The sequence below is a fragment of the Apus apus genome, chromosome 10, assembly GCF_020740795.1.
Source record: "Apus apus isolate bApuApu2 chromosome 10, bApuApu2.pri.cur, whole genome shotgun sequence".
Taxonomy (NCBI): Eukaryota; Metazoa; Chordata; class Aves; order Apodiformes; family Apodidae; genus Apus; species Apus apus.
Window position 1 is genome coordinate 3,124,290 of NC_067291.1, and position 22,997 is coordinate 3,147,286.

The 22,997-nt window shown below is 38.0% G+C and overlaps 1 protein-coding gene across 1 annotated transcript; it reads left to right on the forward strand.

Moving 5' to 3' along the window:
- Positions 1-214: 214 nt before the first annotated feature.
- TSPAN3 (tetraspanin 3) lies at positions 215-21,953 on the forward strand. Its single transcript, XM_051628472.1, has 7 exons — positions 215-343; positions 9,555-9,746; positions 10,772-10,846; positions 14,301-14,402; positions 15,749-15,901; positions 16,142-16,225; positions 21,017-21,953. Exons 1-7 carry the CDS (start codon positions 281-283, stop codon positions 21,107-21,109), a joined length of 762 nt encoding a protein of 253 aa, XP_051484432.1. The 5' UTR covers positions 215-280; the 3' UTR covers positions 21,110-21,953.
- Positions 21,954-22,997: the final 1,044 nt, after the last annotated feature.

Genomic DNA, 22,997 nt, shown 5'->3' on the forward strand with positions numbered 1-22,997 from the left:
TGCCGGGACCTGGGGCGCTGGGCCGGGCCGCTGGGCCGGGCCGCTGGGCCGGGCCGCAGAGCTGCTGCTGCTGCCGCCGCCGCCGCGCCCGCCTCAGGGGGGCGAGGAAACACCTTCCCGCGCGCTCCGCGGGCCACGCGCCGGGCGGCGCCTTTAAGAGGGAGCGGTTCGCCATCTTAGGCTCCCCCGCCCCCCCCTCCCGCCACGTGACGCGGGCGGCCGCCATCTTAGGCTCCCCGCGCCGCCGGCTGGCTGAGGGCAGGAGCGGCGGGCGGGCGCCATGGGGCAGTGCGGCATCACCTCCTCCAAAACCGTCCTGGTCTTCCTCAACCTCATCTTCTGGGTAAGCTCGGGCGAGGGTCAGGGTCTCCGGGCGCGGGGCTGGCCCTCCCTCAGCCGGGAGGGGAGGGCCCGAGCAGGCCGTGGCGCGGCCCCAGCCGCCTGGTCGCTGTCCTGTTCTCCCCTGTGTACGGCAGCGGCTGGGAGCCCGCTCCCCCGCGCTTCTCTGGCTCGGTCCGTGTTTAAACGCCTTCTGTTTAACTGGCGTCTGGTGCCCCTTCGCGGGGCCGCGTGTTTTGGCGGTGGGTACAGTCCTTTCCCTCCCAGTCTGCCCCCGGAAAGTTGGGAGGTGGATGAAGGCGATTCTGTTGCCTCGGTAGCCTTTGCAATAACGGTTTAATGAGCGTTAGACACCTTGAGGTATGGGGAGTAGTGTAATTGAATGCAGCTGGAGTTGCATTTTTGAGGTTTTCAGGTCTCTGCCGGTTTATTTTTTGTATGGTCATGTAGCCTTTGGCCTTGTACTTTAAGGGCGTCTGTCCCGAATACTTAGCGGTAAGTGCAGAGGCACCGTTTTCTTCCCAGTCTTTTCAATGCAAAACGAGGATACGTACGTGTATGTGGATATATATAGAAACCTAATCGTTCAAAAGCAAGTATTGCGTTTCTCTTCTTCCATTAACCACAGTTACATCGTAGTCTTTATGCATCAATTCAGCCAGCCACAGCTACAAATGTCCTGACTGTAAAACAAAACCTTACCTATTTTGGTGGAACAGTAGGTTGCTGTAATCAGCCTTTCTCAGGATGGACATATAGGCTGTAACTTGCTGTTACCTTCACTGTAATGGCCTGTGAGAACGACATAACTCTAAAAGAAATAAAATTGAAGTATATTCTGTAGATTTTAAGAATTCATTTTCAGCATTTCCTTACTGTGTTTCTCATTCTCTAATCTCAGTTCCAGAAAGAGATCTGATGTCCTGCCTATCTGTTGTTCATAGATTCCAGCTTTAAAAAGTAGTAGTGGGTAACAAGTTACTGGAACATAAAAAAATAGCTGTATATAACTACATCATTTAATATTGAAAGCCACATGAAATCTAACAAGTGTTACAGGATAAATGTTACTTTCCAAATTTTTACAAAGGAATGCCTTTCATGAGTGCCTAAAAATGAATCATAGTCAGGGAAGATGTATATCTGTGAAGGCTCATCAACGTTTGAGTGTAACAGCTGTTCAGAGATGAGCAGTAAATGTGAGGTATATTTGACTTTTAAGTGGTGCACATTAGAAGTCTCTAATACTGACTGTATAGGTTCTATTCTTTATCTTTGAAGTACGAGGTAGTTATATCAACCTTTAGTACAGCTATTCGTTTGAAATCTGCTTTGTTGGGTGCGGCTTTTTATTACCTGCACAGTTGCAAATGGCATTAAAAAAGCTATTTGATAGCTGCTATATCATACTTCGTTTTGACTGGACATCTAGTTGTTGTGAGTTGCGTTCTTGATGGCATCTTGAAGTAGACTTTCCTTCAGTTGCTGACACAATTTGGGCTCTCTTTGAATAAATTAACAAATTCTTTATGCAGTTGGCAGCTGTCTTATGAATGCAATATGTTTAGCAGATTGTCCCTTCTGCAGAACAAGCTGGGATGTTTTTGTTACACTCTATGTTCTAGAATGTGATTTATTTAAAAGATTTCTTTCCAGTCTTCTGAAAAAGGCAGCTGAGGCTTGCTGACAGGTCAGACATACCTACTCATTCATCCCTTATGACTGCTGACTTTAATAACTCAAACTCCACTCAGTTTGCCAGTGACTCTATGACTTAATCTCCTTTTGAAAAGTCTTGTGCTACCTATTAGATTTTCTACTTGACACTATTAAGAAAGTAATATTGTTTCTGCATAGTCTTCTGAAAACTTGCATCCTGTTCTTAAATGTACTGTACATTCCTACCTGTTAATTACTACAGGATTTTTTTTTTTTTTAAGAAAATGGGCTGCAGAAACTTCCTTTCACAGCAGGGCAGGTGCTAGTTGTAGTATAGAAGCTGGATGGGCTTAATGAACTTTTCCAAGGTTTTGGTTTGGTACTTTGATGGTTTAGGTGAGTTGTATTTGCAGGAGTGTCAAACATCAAGCACATCTACTGTAGCCAGAATTTTTGCCTTAAAAACAATGTACTGCAGGGAAACAGCATCATCAGTGGTCATCCAGAGTTGCATGGTACAGATCTTGCATGAAATACTTGTTTAAATTTTGGGTAACTTGGCAAAGGGTGCTTAAGCTCAAAGGTATTTTACAAAGAAATGCATCTATAAGAAGCATCAGTTAAAACTTGCCCTTCTTGTAAAAATTAGAGGAATACAAATAAGATTAATATGTTTCGTAGTGGTTTGTTATGAATCAGTTTTGGAGTAGGTATGATAAATGGCAAAGGAAAAGCAATCCTTCACTTGACCTTTACCTTATGTTAAGTTTGCACAAGATCTATTTGATCAGCTAGTGACTTCATTTTCATTTAGGTGCTGCCAAGTCCTTTTCTGTAAGAAAAGGTATTGTGGAGGAAGTAGTTACAGAATTATCTATGTTGAGAAAAACCTTAAAAATCACCGAGTCCAACTGGAATTGTGATGAGAAAGACAAAACTTATTAGAAATAAAATAAGGAAACTTGTAGTAGACATATTCTCAGAAATACTTTCGGTGGAGTGGAAATCTGGGCATTGATCAGTCTGAGGATTTAGGATGTAGTGGGGTTTTTTTTCAGTGCAGAAGGATTAGAATGACTGTTACAACAGGAAAACATTAACCTGTAGTCTTAAACATAATATATATATAAAAAAAAAATCAGAAGTTAACATGGCAGTTGATTGTCTGCATTGATTTGAAAGAGGAAGAAATAAATATATCTGAAGCAACTGTTGAAAACTACTGTCAAATGTGTTTGTTTTGTCACCTCTTAAATGAAGGGTTGATGAGGTGACTTGCTTAATTCAGCTGAAAGCAGTTTGAAGAAAGGAGATGAAGACAAAACTGCTAGGGAAGTGTTTTCATGCGTAGGGTTAGGGCATAGGTAGACTAATAAAATATTTGGTGATGCTTTTAGTCTTGCCTTGGAAAAGAGTCTGTTATATATATCCAGAGAACATATGTGCTCTGACAGCTTGCTTTGCTAAAACACTACCTAATACCCACTGCTTGCTTTCAGGTTTTTTTTCTTCAGCTCTAGGTCCTTACTCCTTGAGAAGAGGAATGAAATCTGCTGCTGGGACACTTTCAACTCAGTAGTTGCAAACTAACTTTTTAAGTTGCTTTTGCAATTATTTAACTGACTTGAAATCCTTTCTTTTACAGTTCATTTGACTAAGCTGTTACAAAACATTCTTTGGTATAATTGTTTAGAGAAACTTCAAGTTTAGAGAATTTTCAATTTCACCAGTTCAGTACAGCAGGAGTGCTTCCTACAATTCTGTGCCCACTTTAAATCTTACACATTCGCAGTACAGTAACCATAGTATTAGGAATTATGTAGTATTATCTTAGAGGGATTATATGCTATCCGTAAAAGGACCTGTAGCTGTCAATGTGTGTGTAGTGTGTTTTTTGTTCCTTCTAGGAAAGAAGAGAGGGAATGCAGCAAAAGGAAAATTCAGTGAAATTTAGCAGTAGAAAGGAAAAGTAGAAAAGTAGAGCTCACTTCCTCTTACATGTAGGAATAAGGCATTTTTCTGTTTTACTGAGAGATTGAGAATTGTTTTTGATCCGGACTTTAAAAGCTGGGGTAATGAAGTAACTTCTTGAGTTTTCTGGTGATCAAAGACTGTAATTGACAGATGATCCCCAAGGCTGCCTATCAGGGATTAATTGACTGAATCCCTTTTTTATCTTGAAGGACAGTCACTTCTGGATGTGGAAATGGAATGTTTTGTGCTTCTGCTGCTACAGTAGTGAAGTGAGTGTGTTTGCAGGAATGTGTAATGTTTTTGATTTTTATACTTTAAAGAAATAACTTTTTAATCCAAAATTAGGGTTTAAAACTCTGGAAGTGTTGTGCCCTCTCTTGGGTGATTTTTCTTACAGTATTTGGACGTAAATTTTCAGATAGCAAACATGGGCCAGGCCCCGATTTTTGGTGAGGATTCAATTTGCTCTTAAGTAATGTTTCTTTATAGGATGAGTTTCAGGTTTTTACCTGAGATTTTTCAGGGTTTTTTGCATCTGACTTCTGGTTTAAAAGTAGAGCTAATACATAGCAGGAGTAAAAACAACTTGCAAAGGCAAATGTGATACCTTTGAGTAGTTAATGGAATTTGGAGTATCTCTTTACCTGGTGAAACTTCATAGCATGGAGTAGTCGTTCTTGTGAAAGGCAAGGAATCTGGAAACAGTGGAGCACCAAGTTAAGTTACAAACTATATTGTTAACATCTCTTCTAGGTAAAAAAAGTCTTTCAGTGCACTGCCTTTTGAAATTAATGATACTTAAAATACATAAGGCTGAATGCAGAAGCAGCCTGGCTGAATTTGGGTTTTTGACTTGAAGTGTTACTGGCTTGAATTTGGCTACTATAGACAAAGTAGTTAGGCTTACTTGAGTTCTGCATGGCTTTGTTTGATAAGCCTTTAAAATATTTCTAACTATATGTTACAAAATGGAGTGGGGTTGCTAATTCTCCTCACCCAAAGGATTTTGTGAGGTCGTTATAGCTCAGTGTTCCAGTTAAATTATTGTTGATGAGAACAAAGCAGAAGAGTGTCAGGAAACCATTGGGTTCTGAAGTAGAGAAAATAATGTCAATTATGATATTGTATTTGTTTTTGAGGGGAATGAAGAGGGAGATAGAGTACAAAATGCTGAAAATAATGTATAAGAGAGAAACTCCAGAGATCCTGTAGGGCTTTTGAAGTTAAAACTGAAGAACTAGATTTTGAAGGACAGAAAGCTAAAGGAAAAACAGGAAAAGTATCTTCTGACAGTATGGCTATGAATGCTGTAGCATTGGAGAGTACTGAAAATGTCAGAGAAATACAGTACAAGAAAAATAATGGAGAAGATGTGTGAATAAAACACATCTGAAGATACTTTTCCAAGAAGTCTGAAAACTGGGTGGCAGACCACAATACCAGTGTCCCTGTTAATGAGTGTGGAGTTCTCAGGCATTGGTACACATGGAAACAAATCACAGTTGTAACAGTAACAGAATGAAACGGATACAACTGTAGACCCTCAATCTCTTTTGAGTGTATGGTTTTTGTAAAAGCAAACAAAAACCCCTGAACAAACAAACAAGAAAGTGAAACAACCAAATATGTTCACATATGGCTAAAAAGGCAGAGAGAATAAAGATAAACTGACATTTAACATGAGGAAAGCAAAACACAGGTTGGGAAGATGGTCCTAGGATGGGACCCAGGCAGTAAAAGGTGAGGGACTTTCAGCGTGTGAGATTTTTTCCTTTTTTATTTTCTGCTTGTATCACAAATTATGCAGAAACTTCAATAGCAAGGATGAACAGTAAAAATACCATGGTGAGGAATCCTTTATAAAGATATGTTCTTTGGATGAGTTTTCATCAGATGTGTGGGAGCAACATTATTAGAATAGTATAAGGAAGCAATAGTTCATAAATGCAGCTGCAGTGTCTGTGGCTGATAAATGATCAGCAGAACAAGTAGTTTTAAGTATCTTACTAGTCATGATCTTAGCTAGCCAAAGTTATAGCTTTCAGGTTACTGCAGCGTGCGAGCATTACTGAGAAGATGAAAACAGTTTTTTGTGTTTGCAGCATACTTGGAAAAAAACAAACAAAACCCTACCCACAGCAATCAAAAAAACAAGTGTTTCAAGGTGCATTCAGACAGTGTGTGGCCTTTTTGTGCCTCGGTACACGTGGAATATGAAAGCTGACTTTGTGAAATAGCCATGGGCTACAGAGGCTGTATTTTACCAGCCCAAAGATGGGGGGGAAGTTTAAGAACCCCAAACCTTAAATATGCTTTCCTGTAATGGTTTGAGTAATGTTTATTATTGCCTGCATCATGGTGTCATTAGATCTTCTAGTTTAAACTCAAGTTCCTTGCGTACTTGTTTGACTTCTAGTAACTCCTTAGAGGCCTGTGCCAAAGCAATAGTGTCAGGCTTTTACTGAACAATAAAAACCGTGTATTTTTAAATTTTTCCTCTCATTAAAAAGATGTCTAATTGTTCGAGCCTTTTTCAACCCTCTTCATTGACTGTACTTGTCTTGGCAGTCTTTTTAAAGGTTAATTCATCCTGAAATAAGCATAGTTAGATGCAAACAGCACTAAAAGGATGGGTGAATGCTGAATAACCAGTCATCTCCCTAGAGCATGCTTGTGACCTGGCACAGATTCAGGAGCTGCTGCCATCTCTATTCAGAGCCTTGAGCAGATTAAATTTGAGACTTCTTCCTTTGAGCCCTATTTATCAAAGACTTATTTGAACTGTGCACAGTTGATATATTTGGCTTCCATTTAGTGATAGGAAATGCATACATACATAGTACGTTCTGGGGTTTATTCTTAGGTTTCAACAGGTAATAAATGCACATTTAACTTGTGCAGCGCTGATCAATGTACATTGCATACTTTGTATAGGTAATAATAGCTCTTTATCTGTTGTCACAGAATTTATCCTTTAACTACAGTGATGTATAATGTGATATTATGTAGGTGGAACAAAACCCAGTTATGCTGAGGACCAAATGTTGAAACTGCTGAGTTGTAGGGAGGGAGGAAGGACCTCAGAGTAGTCTGGTCCCATTGACTGAACACTGAATTTTAGCAGTTAGCGGAGTAAATGCAGTTATCTTCTGGTTTACTCAATTTATGAACCAAATTTTTCTTAGAAAAGAAGGAAGCCATTTAAATTTCACACAACAGAGAAGGACAAAGGGATTCTCAGATGATTTTTGTGTTGTGATGTGCTTTCTGTGCCCGATGCCAGCTGCAGCTCTGTTTTTCATGTGCTACCTTGCAATATACTATATTTCCAACAAGCATTTTAGTTCTTAGAAATAGATTACGTCACTGTCCTGTCATTCACATGCTTCATTGCTAGGCAACAGTTAATGTAATTCCATTGTTCAGTGACACCACTTGAATCTTTTGCTTTGTGTACAGAAATTGTATGTCTGCATTTTACCATGTTGTTCCTCACATAGCAGGATTTGTATAGCTGGATTAGCATTTCAACATCTTTTGTCCAAAGGGATGATTTTGTAATAGCTTGTTCCCTTCAAATTTTCTTGTCTGAAGGAGATGTCTTGCTGTTGGTCTTTGTTACTGATTTTTCAGTTTCACTACATAGTGTCTACACAGCACCTTTTTTGGATGAATGTGAGCCTCTTGGATGCTTTTACAATTCCTGCAGAGTACACACTTACCTTCACTGGAGAAAGAGAGGCAGAGAGGTGAAATACATTACTCAGATGAATGCAGAACTGATGATACTTTTGAGCTGGCTCTTAGGACCTTTTTCTTTGTCATAATGTTTCTGTAACAAAGTGCTGCAGGGGATATTCCGTATGTAAAGTATTGCTCTAGTAGTGTTTATGCAGTATTGTTTTATAGGAAATATCTGCAATGATATTGCAGTACTTCTAGCACATAGTAGCAAATGGTGCTGAAGTACTAGGTACCCTTCTTATGGCTTGTTTTGTTCTGTGCTACACTGAACAGGCTGCCCTGAAAAACTGTAAAATCTCCATCCTTAAGTTGACAAGACTTTGGACAAAGCCTTGAGCAACCTGGTCTGAATTCACTGTTGACCCTGCTTTGAGCAGGACATTGAACTAAATGATCTCCTGAAATTCCTCCTGGCCTGAATAATGAATTGATTCTTTGATTCTACAATAACATTTACCAGTCTCATAGTAATACAGCTACTGTAACTAGTTATGCATGTGTCCACCTTTCTCTTTGCAGGATAAGAGTGGTTACAAGGGCACTGGGTGGGAAGGGAAGGCTGGAGGCAGCCTGCGTTGCTCTTCCTCAGATCAGAGCTGGATCATATAATATTCCAGTTGAATTAACTTTTCTGTCCATGGTATGGGTTTAAATGTAATGGGGATACTGCCTTTTACAGCAAAATGAAATTCCCGAGGTCATAGCTTAGTTGTTGTATCTTCTGAGTGGATTATTTTAGCCTAGCCTTGTATTGAGACACCAGGAAAGTGTGTCATGAAATACTAAAATTAGATCGTCCATCATTGCAAGTCAGTTGAACATAAATACTTCATTTTAATATATAGCAGGACTTTCATTCTGCAGCAAATCCGAAGACAGTTATGAAAGACATCTGTAAAGCAAAAATTGATAAGGCCCTTTCATTTTGAAATAAAGATATGTTAGCTGGCTTCTCAAGCAACAGCTGTCAGTCCTTCACTAGGTCTCCTCAGCTTAAAATTAATGAAGGTATTGATGTGTTGGGATCCCTGTAACTGTAAGGGAGGTAGAGTCATACAAGTGCTTTGTCTTAAGTGTTTTAAATCTGTAGTGGCAGATCCATAGTACAGATCTTATTTGCAGAAACATTATTTTTTTGTTTAATAAAGATCATTTTGTTCAATGACCCTTCAGGAAACTTCTCTTAAATTGAAAGTGGTGAGTTTTGTAGCACATATCTTAGATTTGTCTTTTAATGATTGGTGTTTTATATTTTTTCTACCTGCTTTGTTGGTTAGAACAGATTTTTCCAGTGCTGTGGACACTTCAGAGTAACTATTAATTCTACCAGTTCATCTTTCCTGAACAGACATTAAAGTACATAGTGTATCTGTTCTATTCTAACATTAAATCATAGGTACTAATAGGTAAATAGTGGCAGAGAAAAGTAACTGTGTACATGTTTTGAAAAGCTGTTGAATAGCAAATAATGGGCTGGAATTTTTTACTTGAAAGTATGAGACTGTTTGTGCATGTTAGATTATGTAGGAAGTCTAGTTCACAGTATGGGAAGAAAGTGTTGGAGAACGAGGGAGCAAGACCTTGGTGTTCATAGTGTCTTCACTTTCATTTCTTGACTGCATGCCTCAGAAGACTTCCATAGTGTAGTCAAAATTAGATGTCTAGATTAAATGTAGTTTAAAACTACTGGCTAGATAACCTAGAGAACGTGTTGAATCTTTTAAAATAACCTAATATCCGAGGAAGGCTTTTTAATGGTTGATAAAGTGTTGCAAAGTAGCCTGGCTGAAAAGAGGATTTGTTAAAAAAAACTTACCCTGTTACTCTGTCCATTGCAGGCAGCAGCAGGCATACTGTGCTATGTGGGAGCCTATGTGTTCATCACATATGATGACTATGATCACTTTTTTGAAGACGTCTACACACTAATTCCAGCAGTTATTATCATAGCAGTGGGAACACTTCTGTTTATTATTGGACTTATTGGGTGCTGTGCCACAATTCGAGAAAGTCGCTGTGGACTTGCTACAGTAAGTTGTGGAATCTTTTTATATGATGGTGTTTGCCTGTTGTATATTTGGCCACCTTCCCTCTTAAAAGACTTCTAAAATATTTTTTGAGGTTTGTTCTAATCTTATATTATGGTCTTAGGTGTTTTCCCCTACTATCTTGTTATTAACATCTTATTTCAATTTTCTGTTCTGAATAATAGTGCTAAATTATCCAGTTCTGGCAGCAGCAGGCTCCTGAGTTTTACCTTTTGGCTTTTTTTGTAAACTAAAAAAAAAAAGTAAAACCATATGATCAAGATTTTAAATCTGTTCTGTATGAAGAGCTGAAATTGACACAGAAAAAGATGAGCCCAGGGCCTTCTTGTGTTAAGTAGCTTGCATTAAGTTTAGCTGTGGGTTGTTATGATGCCTACATATTTTTCTGCTTAATTTGGATACCTTGTGTGCAGTACTCTATGCCATGTGTTTCCAAGCATTTTAACTGTAATTTCAGCTTGGATTGGGTAGGACAGAGGAGGGGCCAGTTTTTAAACTGTCCCCACTTTTCTGTTGTGGTTTGTTTTTTGTTGAATGCTGTGCAGGCTTCTTTAACAGTTTAGTTTAAAAGTGCTCTTAAATATACAAAAAACAATGCATAGCTTGTTGTCTCTGTCAGTTGTGACAGGGCTTAATCTGAAGAAATATTCCATTAGTCCATGTAATACTCCTAGTAATAGCCTAGGTAGCTTCTTTGGTATGATGCTTCTAATTATCTAACAGAAAAAAGACTGAAAGAAACAATTAAAATACTTCATTATGGTTTTTTCAGACCTAATGATCAGCACTTGCCTGGCTGAGGAGCTTTTTTATTACTTGATGAAGCTATGAACACTGAAGTTCCTTGAATCAAGTCAATTCTGGTCTCATTTTGTCAACTTAATTGCATGCTTTATGTTATCTGTTAAATCAAAATTTCAATTGAAAAATTTAAGTGGTAAAATGTATGTGGGACTTTCAGCAAGTAAATTACTACTTGCACACTCACTCTTGATTTTATTTGACAGTTTGTGATCATCCTGCTTGTGGTTTTTATCACTGAAGTTGTGGTGGTGGTTCTTGGATACATCTACAGAGCAAAGGTAATAACTTCTTAATTTCAGTAAAGGTTTAGTTGTGAACTTGTGACCAAAATAGAGGTGTAGTCTTTGTTCTGTTTGATTCTGTAGAACTGTTAATGGATATCTGTTGAGGGAATAAAACAAAACCTCTAAGTGAGTTAACTTCTGATACCAGTATCTTAAAACTTAGTATTCTTCAAAGCAGAAAGTTTTCTCAGAGGCAAAAAAAACTAGCTAGAATATATAATTAGAAGTTGAACAGTAAAGAAGAGTCGTGATTAATTGGTACCTTTCAATTTTCCAGGTGGTTTTCTAATTTATTTATGCTTTGTGAATTATTTAGGTTACACAGTATTTGAACATAGGGCATATTGGGTTAGATATGCAGTAACTTCACTGTTGCCTTGTGTTTTGGTATATAAACTAACACTGCATTATAATAAAATCAAATAGATTGACTGCATTAATGTATGCTGTCTAGCTTTATACAGGTTCTTGAGAAGGGATATGGCTAAAGAAATTAAGACTTCTCCCACTGTTTTATTTACTGGAAGTTAAGAACTAGGACCAGAAGAATGAAATTAGTTGTGTTTCTACCAGCATAGTATGTGGTGGAAAGATACCACATGGTATCAGAGGTACAACTATGTAGCTTGAAGAAAAGAGATTTCTAATTAGCACAGTTTAATTGGCTTTTATTATGTCTACATCTGAGTTTTGCCCAAAAATTAGCAGAAAAGGTGTTTTCAGCTGTAAAAAGTAGAATGATTGTGTTATAGGTCACTCCAGTCATATCTTAATAGCAAGCTGAACTGCAGCACCACGTACCTTTCTTTAGCCTTCTATGTTTATATTACAAGACAGGTCTTACTAGTTCAGTATGCTCTCCTAGCTTTTCCTGCTGCCCTTGAAGAAACAGTGAGGAAACCATTAAGTAAAAATCTAGAGGTTTTACCTGATTTACAAAGGAAGGCTGTTTTGAGTAAGCAGCTAACAAGACAACCTTGAACTATACACTTCGTAAGTCTGGCTTAATAACAGTTAAAATAGCTTTCTTCAGCAGAAGTGCTCTGTTTCCATGATTAAATTCAGGATATTTTTCTCATGGTCTGCATTTGATTTCTGGTATCTTGGCAGTCCACTGAAAAGATCATGTGGGACTCTGATACTTGTAGTGGAAGTAGTTCTTAGAAGCAACTGGGGAAAGCACTTTAATTCTTGGAGAGTGGGAATCGTGTAGAATTGTTTGCTCTTTAACTTGAATGGTTGCCTTCTACTGCAGTACCTTTGTCTTGCTATTGTATAGTTTCATAGCTGTAGATAAGGCAGGGTCAGAGCTTGGGGGATGAAGGCAGGTAATCTCTTTGTGGTGGCAGCGCGGTCTTATGTTAAGCCATTCATGGGAGTCAGTATTTGAAAACTAAATCTTAAATCTTCTGAAAGGACAGACAGGTTTTGTTAGTAAAAATGACAGTTTTCTGCTACCCTGCAGGACTTAGCATCTTAAACTACTACTGTTTTCAAGGGCAACAGGAGTGCCAGAAGGAGCTTAAATTTATCACCAGTGAACTGGGAGGTGAAATCTGCTTAGTTTTTTTGATTTATGTTTGCCAGAATAAATAAGGCAGCTCTTCTGCTTGCTGTTTTTGTTCTGTTGTTTCTGACATGGCATGTATAGATCTTTGGGGTTTTTGTTGTCTTTTTGTTTTGAAGGCACCAAATCATGTTAGAATCACTTCAGGGTTAATTGTATAAACTCCTAAACAACTTATAAGGAAAAGGAAAGATTGAAGTAATGGCAGTTGTTCATCACAGCTATTGGTACCAAGTGATACTGAGTATAATGTCTCAAGAAAGTGTCATTGGGCCCTTTTAATAAGATCTTAAAACCACTTAATTTTCTGGCATTCCTCTGTAAACCTGTGCATATGGATCTGAGTGACTCCTATTCTTGAGGACAACATGAAGCATGACTAGGTCATGTTGCAACAGGCTGACCTGCTGTAGAATCTGCTAGTAATGCTCCTTATCAGTGAAAGTAAGATTTTTTTTTTTTGTAAAAGGCAGTAGGGATTAAACAGGCTGTTGGTTGGTTGAGGATTTACCTGTGTTTTTTCCCCTGTGTGGAGTATTTCACTCTCTTCATAAAACCTGCCAGTTAGCTAAAGCTAGTGACTTGTGTTTGCATTGTATGTAATTTGCATGGCTTTCAGTGGTAACATTGCCCTAATTGAACCATAAACTAAATTGTATACAAGCAAGCACTGCATTAAATTATTTAAAAACCTGTATAACAGATTGAACAGTTAGTGACAGTAACAGTTTTGTTATGTGGATCAGAGTTGTAAATCACATTGGTCAAATTATCAAACAACTCATTTTCAGCTAGTCTGAAACAGTTGCCTGTGCAGGCTAAATTTATTTATACATACCTGTTGGTTATGGATTTATTTGTAGAGAGAATCAGCATTTGCGGGTGGGGGAGAATGAGGCTTGTGCAATTGTTGCAGAAAATTCTTCCATTAAAGGATTTAAGGGAGTTGTGTTGGCAAGGCCTTCCTAATGTAACTTGCAAATCTAAGGATATTGCATGCTTAGTTAATTCTCAGCCCTAAGATTAGTCCTTGCACATAATTTCCGTTGAATGTGATAGAAAAAAATCAATTCAGAGCTAATCTTGCTATTGTACAAATGTTTAGCTACACCAAATTTTCTATGGATTTCTAGTTTACAGTGAAACGTATTAAAATCTTTGAGTAAGAATTTTTCTAAAATGGGCTTTATAAGATGCCTTTTGGAGGACAAATGATTCTTGGGTGGCATCCATTTCTAGCACATGTACTTGACAGCATCTTTAGCAACTTGTCTCATCTGCAGTCACTTCAGGAGCTATTCCAGGAACTGTTGCTATGTACAATGTACTGTATCAAGGTTTCTTAGGAAGTGGGGAGGGGAACTGGAGCTGAAAAAAGAGCTTGCTCACTGTAGGGTGAGAATTTACCTGTGCTTCACTGGAATGGGAGGAGCAGGAGGTATGACTTACTCATACGTCTGTGGTTCCAAATGGGATGACTTAGCCCAGATGGTTAAACTGGTTTCGGTTTAGAACTCTGAAGGAATAGGTAGAAGTAGAAAGGTGAATGCCTGTGCTTATGGAAAGCCCATAACTTCATGTTAAGTGAGTTCTGCCATAGTGTCATAATAAAAACAATTTTATTTTTGAGAGACATTGCAAAGCTACCTTGTCTAAAGTCTTATGGAAGGCAGCTGCCTGTCCAGTACCTGCAAGCTAGCAACATCTCTGCAAGGGTCAAGTAAGAATTTTTAGAAATTGTACCACCAAAGTATGCTAATTTGGGGTGATTGGGGGTTAATTTGGTTTCCTGAATTTCTGTAATGAGAAATAAAAGTTTTCTCTAGACCTGTGCTACTTCTGTTGCTGTGCTAATGTGGATGCTTTCTTAATACTTCCCAGGTGGAAGATGAAGTTGATCACAGCATCCGGAAAGTGTACAACGGATACAACGGGACAAATCCTGATGCAGCCAGTCGTGCTATTGACTATGTACAGAGGCAGGTAAGACTGCAAGACATATCAGAACTTTTCAGTCGTTTCTGACCTTAAAACACAAGTGCTGTGTTGCTGTGCTGTGTGTTGCACATCTTCCTCCATCCTAACAAATCTAAGAAACAGCTGATTGGTCCATAAATAGTGTAACTTGATGAGAATTAGTAGAATTATGACACTGATGGTGAGATGCATTTTATGTAATTGTCTGTCTATGTTGGAATTCAGATATTTAGTACTTACCATAGAATCCCAGACTGGGTTGGAAGGGACCTTAAAGATCATCTAGATCCAACCCCTCTGCATGGGCAGGGACACCTCCCACCAGACCAGGTTGCTCCGAGCCCCATCCAACCTGCCCTTCAACACTGCCAGGGATGGGGCAACCACAGCTTCCCTGGGCAACCTGGGCCAGTGTCTCACCACCCTCACACTCAAGAATTTCTTCCTCATGTATTTTTCTGCAATGGAACATTGCAGAATATTCTTACATCTGCACAGAATTAACTAGAACATGCTGGGGAGTGAAGAGTGTTCCTGATACTGGCTGAAAGCTAGTGTCACAAGCTTCTGGATTCAAGACTAAAAGAACCAATCACTTAGGGAAGGTTCAGGAGCTTTCAGCCTTCTTAAAATTGCATCAATTTAAAAAGTTGGTTAATATTTATTTATTAAATATCTAATACATTTAAGTTAATCATACTGCTAATTAATATCTTCCTTAAAATCCCTCCTGAAAGGGAATACGGACAAGAAGCTGGTAAATTGACACTTAGGGGAGTACCTCTGGTGGAGGCTGCACTTTACACAAGAAAACTCCCAAGGTCTGCAATAGAGTATGGGCTCTCAGCAGAATGGCACTGTATTTATTTTTAATTGATTCATTCCTAAAGGCTTTCTAAGTATCCAAATAGGCATGTGACTGTGTAAAATGATCTTTAATTCTGCACTGCAAGTCTGCAAGAAGAGCAAACGCTGATTCGTGCCAGAGCTATGCCCAGAAAGCAAAGGTGTTTTTTTTTTTTTAAAGCATCCATTGTAAGGTTAAGGATAGAGCTGTTTCACATGAAAAATAAAGCTTTTGTCTTGCCTGGGAGGCATGAGTGAAAAGTGTGTTGTCAAACATTCCCCAAGAACTAGAATTTCAAGTCTGTATTTTGTAAGGAGTATCTTAAATGATTTAAGGTTCTAGGCTCCTTTACAATACACTTGGTGTAGGATTTGCTTAAGTAACCATAAAATAATGTGTTACTCAAGTAACCAAAGTAGCCTAATCGCAAGATGCTTGTATTCTTGGTATTGCAAGTAGAATTGCTGTTTCATCCCATTTCTTGACACCTGCATGTTTTTTTCAGCTGCGCTGCTGTGGGATCCATAACTACTCAGACTGGGAAAATACTGTCTGGTTCAAACAAACTAAAAACAACAGTGTGCCGCTCAGCTGTTGCAAAGCAGCCCTCAGCAATTGTACTGGCAGCTTGACCCACCCAATGGACCTTTATTCTGAGGTAAGACAGCCAAAGTCTTATGAACTAATGTAGCCATGTACTTTTGCTGAAAATCTTATCAGTGGGAGCATGAAGTCTTGGGTGTATTTGCTTTAACAGCAAATAGACATAGTTTCTAGAGAAACTCCTTTTTTCATCTGTGATATACTAAGTAATGACTTGATGTTTGATTTATCTTTGCTTTTGAAGTTGTTTTTGTGTGTGTGGTTGTCAGATATATAAGAAGTCTGTTTGTTTCAGGGGTGTGAGGCTCTAGTTGTAAAGAAGCTTCAAGATATCATGATGTATGTCATCTGGGCAGCACTAGCCTTTGCTGCTATTCAGGTAAGAGAATGTTCTTCAGCTGTAAATGTTCTCTCAAATGAAGTTCTAAACTGCTGTCCAGGCTGTTACAGGTAAGCACAGGATGATGACAGCTTTAATCCCTACTTTTTGTTTGGGGGATAAATGAACAGAAGTTGAAAAGTTCTAAACACTTAACACGGAACTTCAGTCATGTATGGTCTAAAAACTACTGTTACGTGAAGTTATATTGTTAGATCTGAAGATAGCTGAACAGTTGATGTTACCTGCAGTCATCTGTTAGAATGTAAATGGTAAATTTTCTTTAAAACTAGTCCTGTAAGTGCTAAGTATCATGAATGTGCTCTGATGGCATTTAACACTTGAAGAATTTGCATAATATTTAATTTCCAATCTTATGCCATTTTAGAGGTATATCAACTCAACTATGCTTTGTGGCATGGAGATAATATCAAGACCACCCAGGAGAGACACCAGGGTTTTTAATAGCATACTCTGTTCTTTTTCAACTGAGCTTTGCATTGTCTTGAATAATTCTTGGTTTCTGGACTTAAGCAAAAAAAGAGGTTCTAAGCTGGAGACCCTGCCTACATAAATGAAGCACAGGCCATCTCCCACGTGAGCTTTAATTATTACAGTTATCCTGGTCCTGAAAAGGAACTGAAGAAATAGACTTATTTTTATCTTAGTATTTAGTTGGTTGGTTGTTCTGGTTTTTTTAAAGAAGACTAGAACAGTCTTCTAAATGTATCTGTGAAATTGGAATGTTGAATGCTGATCAGTTCGGCAGGCTTAGTATATTAATCACATTATTATCAGACTGTGCCAGTGTTTTGGCCTCAAACGTGTTACATACGCTGAATCCCAAGAGACTGGGAAACTAATTTCAAAGTTACTTTTTGCCCTTAATAGCATTTGAATTCAGAAAACATTGTACTTGTTGATTTAGGTAGTTTAGGCACTTTTGTTTTCAAAAACAGCTTTTGAATTGGATTGTATCTTTGAAGGTAAATAATAATTTGTAAACAGTCTTGTGAAAACATGGTTAAAATTCTATCTCAGTGCTAGAAGGATGTATTTGTAGGTAACACTCTATGCAGTAATATTGTTGAACTGTCCAGAACCAGATGACTATGGAACCTTAAATTTGGTGACATCTGTGCTCAGTCTTCTGAAGGAAGTTGTTAGGTTTTTTTATTGCCATTCTTAAAACTTGTAACTGTTAAAGGAATATTTTATTTGAACACTAAAATGTATTTGTGTAATGCAAATTAATGTATTTGCCACAATCATGGTTACTGTGACAGGTTTTTTATGTAGGGGAAAAAAAGTATTATGAAACAAATTGGGTGAGCTGAATCCCAAGAGGAGGTGTTATTCCTAGTTTGGAAATGTGCAGGTTGATTAACAGGTCCACCTCAAAATGCAGCACAATTGTAGTCTCTGGGATTGGGCCAGAATTTCACAAGCGTGCTTGCAATGGAAATGTGGCTGCTTACAGCACCATTCTGCTGCTCCTGGCTTGTCAGTTCTAGGCAAGCATGTTAGTTGTAGCCCCCCCGTAGAGAGTCTTTGATTTGTCTCCGCATGCCAGTAACTGAGCTATTGGTGGAAGGTATGTACTGTATGAAAAGCTTGTCAAGAAAATACAAACGCCAATCTTTTTTTACTAGTACTGCAGTATAGTATTTTGAAATCTTTTTGCTTCAAGTTAAAAGAAGCTACATGATACCTGTTTAGAAAAATTAGTAGAATGAAGATAAATCTAGAATTCAGGGAGTTGGGAACACCTTTGAAATTTCTGTCTAGTCATGTTCATCAAGCGGTAATCAGTTTTAAGCCTATCCGAGGTTATGTTTTTGTATCTTTGCTCCACAGTTCAAGTGTTTTAAAGTCACATGTTTTCAAGAGACATTTGTTTAAGTCATGTTGATACTAAACAGCATTCAAACCGTTTTGAATCTTCTGCAACTTAAAGCATGAGTTGTGACATCCTCTTATTTGTAATACAGAATTTAAGTGTGTCCTTAGCCTGATTCTCTGCAAAATAGTATGTGGGCAAATTGAAATGGAGGTAAGAATGTAAAGTTCAGCAAATGACCTGTAGCCTGGGTCATGTCCTATAAACTTAAAAGAGCAATTGTTTTTCTTTTGGTGAATTTTATTACTGTTCCCATACTTGCTGCATAGAATCCACTCTGAACTGTTTGTTACAGCTTGTTACGCACTAAGGTTGTCCAGTATTCATTACTTCTAAAGCTTACATTCAACAAATCTAGCCTTTAGTACTTTCTTTAAAATGAAAATACTGAGGAGAATTTTTAAAAGGCTTGGAATATCTGGAAAACTTAAGTCTTTTCTGCACAGAAGTACTTCTTGGTAAGTTCATGTTTCAGGTACCATGGGGATCTTAGAGTGTGCAATAATTTCCTGGTCTCAACCACATGAGCTGTTAATACAGGCAAACTGAAGAGAGCAAAGGCAATGCAGTGCAGTGGAAGTGCTGCTTGATTAGCTGCAGAGTTCCTTCTTAGAGATGGCTTTTGTAGGTAGTGATCATTTACAAGATACTGAGCTTGGTGTGTGTGCATACAGTCATTAAGCTTTTTTGTACCAAAAATAATCAAATTGGTTTGATGGAAGATTGGCTATAATCAGTGCTAGCAGGCAAAATGTAAATAAACCTAAGCTGCCTGACTGTGGGAGTTGTCTAAACTTTCCTGAAAGATTAAGAAGAGGAAGGTGCATAAATCCTTCCTCACAGATTTCTGAAATATTTTTGTTCACGTTATTAAGTGGCAGCTGAAGAGAAACAAATGTCTTAGAGAAGGTTTTAGAGGTGTTGGAGTTTTTTTTAATTAACCATTTCTGTAGAGAAAGTTTAAATACAGGAGTTACTTCTGCATTTACAGTGAATTCTAGGAATGTGCTCAGTTGCCTTCTAAAGGACATGAATTGTTTAAACAGCAACTCGAAAGTTGATTACATTATTTTATTATAATACCTGATTGTTTCAAACTTTACATAACTCTTTATAAATCAAACTTATAAATTGGATATGGTTGGACTTTTTGACCTTGGAGATCTTTTCCAACCATGACAAGTCTGTGAATCGAACAGGATTATCTTTGTGTGAATAACAGCAAATGTGGATAACTTGTCTTTATTTGCTATACATTACTGGAATGAATTATAGCAAAATACTGAAGGTGTTCCTCTGCAGCAGTCTTCATTCTATCCTTGTTTTGAATGGGGAAAAGGCTTACATTTTCATACTTGAAGGTTGCAAGCCTTCTTCAGAGCTCTGTAGCTTCTGACAACTACTGTAAACTCTCCATCTCACAAGTCTACTCTGTCGTAACGACCTGAGCAACCTGATCTAGTTCAAGATGTCCCTGATCATTGCATGACCTTTAAAGATCCCTTCCATCCCAAACCATTCCATGGTAACACATACTTGAGTGTTAATCTGTGAACTGGGACAACCCAAGCACTGATGCAAAGTGAAGAAAGGTGCTGTTTTTACCAACAGGCTGAAGTGCCATGCTCCAGGTTATTCTCCACATGCTCTTTTGAACCTGAGCTGGTTTCTGCTGTGGATCCAAAGCAGATCATGCACTCCAGACAAAGAATATATAAACTTTAGAGCTTATTCCTTTCCAGGAAATTAAAAGCTCATTCTAGAATTTCATCATAATTTTTGATCGCTGCTTGGTTAGCGTTAGGATTTTTATAATATTCTCTCTTCAGTCTTTCAGGAAACCTAAGTACTGTGTTCCATGTACCATCATTTGTTTTAAAACTTGCTATGCATGTGATGTCTGCATGAAACTATTTAAAAAGTGGGTAATTCTGCTTTTTGTCCCAGTGCTGCATTTTCCATGGGTTTTTGCTGTACCAATGAAGAAGCTTCATACTTGGTTATCTGCTCAACCATTTCATTCTTACTTGATTTCTGTTAAGGGTTTTTTGGGGTGGGTTGTTTTTATGTTTTTTATAAAATCCTGCCTTCTGGGTGATGCTTTATAATCCAGAACTGTGACAGGAGCCTCATTAAATACTTGCATCTGTGCATAAAATTCTTCGTATGTGACCAAATCAATACAATCTTACTTTACTAGAAGCTATTGGCAATTACTGCAGACCATAGAACACAACACTATACCTGATATTTTTTTTTAGTATATAGTCTTATTCTACCTTCAATAAATGTAAAATAACATCCTGTGCATCCCAGATTATGTTCATCTAAGTCTTGTAAATGCATATGGAGTTATCTTACCCTAAATTCCTGGCAAACTTGCCAGCACAGTCATGGTACTGTGAACTTTGTCAGGAGGAAAATGTTTGAATAATTCATGTTGGACTTAAGCTTTCTACTGTGACATCTTGACAGAGATTGAGCATTTGAAAGAGATTTCAGTAGTGAAGTAGGTTCATAAAACTCTTCAGTTTTGCTCTTTCTCATCATAGCGATCGGAGGCTAATGCACTTGAATTTCACTTTGATTTTTTTATACCAGATGGAGTATCTAATTAATATTTTCTTTCATCTAACTTATTGAAGCAGTATACGAATGGCTGAACAAAAAACTTCTGTATAAGATGTCCAAGACCATCTTGCAAGAAAATAAGGCTGGAGTTTGTGGCCCTTGCTTTTTGCAGCAAGAAATGAAGCTTTTTCACGAACATTTGTTGCCGTTTCCCTTAGGGACAATTACAGTCTTGTGAAGCGTGCTGCCAATTTCTGTGCTGAGCCAAAATCTCTTGAAGTATCTTTCACTCAGTTTGTTTTCTTTTTTTTTCTCCATAGCTTCTGGGCATGTTGTGTGCCTGTATAGTGCTATGTAGGAGGAGTCGGGATCCTGCCTACGAGCTTCTCATCACGGGTGGAACCTATGCCTAGAAGAGAATGTGAACACGCAGTTCAATCTTACCTCCCTTTTGTGCAAGGTGAATGGGCCAGGTCTACTGCGATAGCTTTCTTGCCCTAAGCTTAGTCAAAGCACACCTTTAACAGAGAACTGTCCTGTACACTGGTGATGGGCAAAACATCTCAGCTTTACACGCCCCCATATAATTACCTGTGACTCTCACTACTTTAGCCAGCTATTCATGGATCTCAATGTTTTAGTATACTAGTGAACTTTATAATTTCAGAAACATTTGCAAGGTGAGTGTAATTTGGTTGATATCCAAGTCAAAGGATATGTGCCTACTTTGGTTAGATGAACGTCGAGCATTAACTGGCTGATTCTTGCATATAGAGAGAGGATGTTTTAAACTTTCACTACATAAAACTTTTTTTGGCCAAAGTTGTACAAAGGAAGCCAGCTGTATTTAATTTGAGAAAAATATTTTAATCTTGCCCCTCACCAGTGTCACTTTTAAAAAAACTCCTTAAGTGAAGTCCAGTACACTTTATATATAAAATTGTAAAAAAGTCTAAAATTTTAGGATCATGTGACCTGCAGTTTTGACCTTCAGAGGTGTGAAATCTTTTCAAACTTTAGTGGTTTAAAATACAAGCTGGCTTTTCAGGAGTATAATGTATGCACTACTGTTCTATAATTAAATATTTCATTTTTCTATGAAGAGGGGTTTTATGTGTTGAGTGAACTGTTAGATTGTAGAACTTAAATTGGTTTGGAAACAATGTAGCCATGTAGAGTAGCAATGTAGTATGTGAAAGTGATCTCAACTGTAAATAGTAAACCTGATTAAATAAATCTCTATATCCTCCATAAAAACATGTCTTGTTTTCTGTTTAAGATTCTGGTGTGTTTGTTCAAATTGAATTCTGGTGTGCTAGAAGCATAAGCTCTTGTATGAAAGCACCGATTTTAAGTGGCTTCATTTAAATAGAGTATTTAAGGTTTGGTGGAAGCTTTGTTGCATTGTATTTGTTCTTTTTATTTGAGAAACGCAGCACAACAAATGTGGTTTAAGTTGGTAGAAAGGTAACATTGTGTGAATACAATTAAGGAAGAATCTGTTGCCTCTCAATAGTGGGGGATGAATAGCTGTACTCTAACTGCTGTATGCTAATTATGCATTGATGTGTCTTAGGTAATTAAGATGCTTAGTCACTGTGCTGCTTTCCATGGTTTCAGTTGCCTCTTTTGCAGAAGCCAGGAATGTTCAGAATTTTTACTGGTTGCTTACGTGCTTTATCACACAAAGTAGACATGCTCAGCCAACCTGACTTCAATATAAGGTTGCCTAAAGAACTGTTGCTTAGGAAAAGATAATTCTAATACACATAGTCTGTTGTTAAGGCCAGTATATCTTGTGAGGGGTTTTAAGTTCCTCAGAGTTGTTTCACTGCTGTATAAGTGTACTTTTGGAATTCCATATTCATTTCTAATATGGGTTTCAGATTATATGCCCTTTCTTCTTAGATTTTTCACTCTTAGTGTGGTTATGTGGTTTATTAACCTGAAAGGCCTCCTGGGACTCTGGCATTACATTTCCTGGATGTGGTCACAAGCCTGCTAGCAGAATCTACTATCAGAAAAGTTGACAAATTTAAGGATTATTTTTATCATGTTGTATTGCATATTGTAGGTATGCTTGGTAAGATCCCAGGCTAAGAAGATCACAACAACCTTGACTTGTAAGAATCAGAACAGGTGAGGGTTTAAAACAAAATTGTCAGACAAAACAAAGCTACGGATGCTTCAAAAGTAGTTAGCTCTTACTGGATATAAGGCTACTTTATACCAATTCAGTGTAGTTTAGCTTGGTTAATATTGAGTATTGCCATAGTATTAAAAGCCTTGGATTGGCTGTAA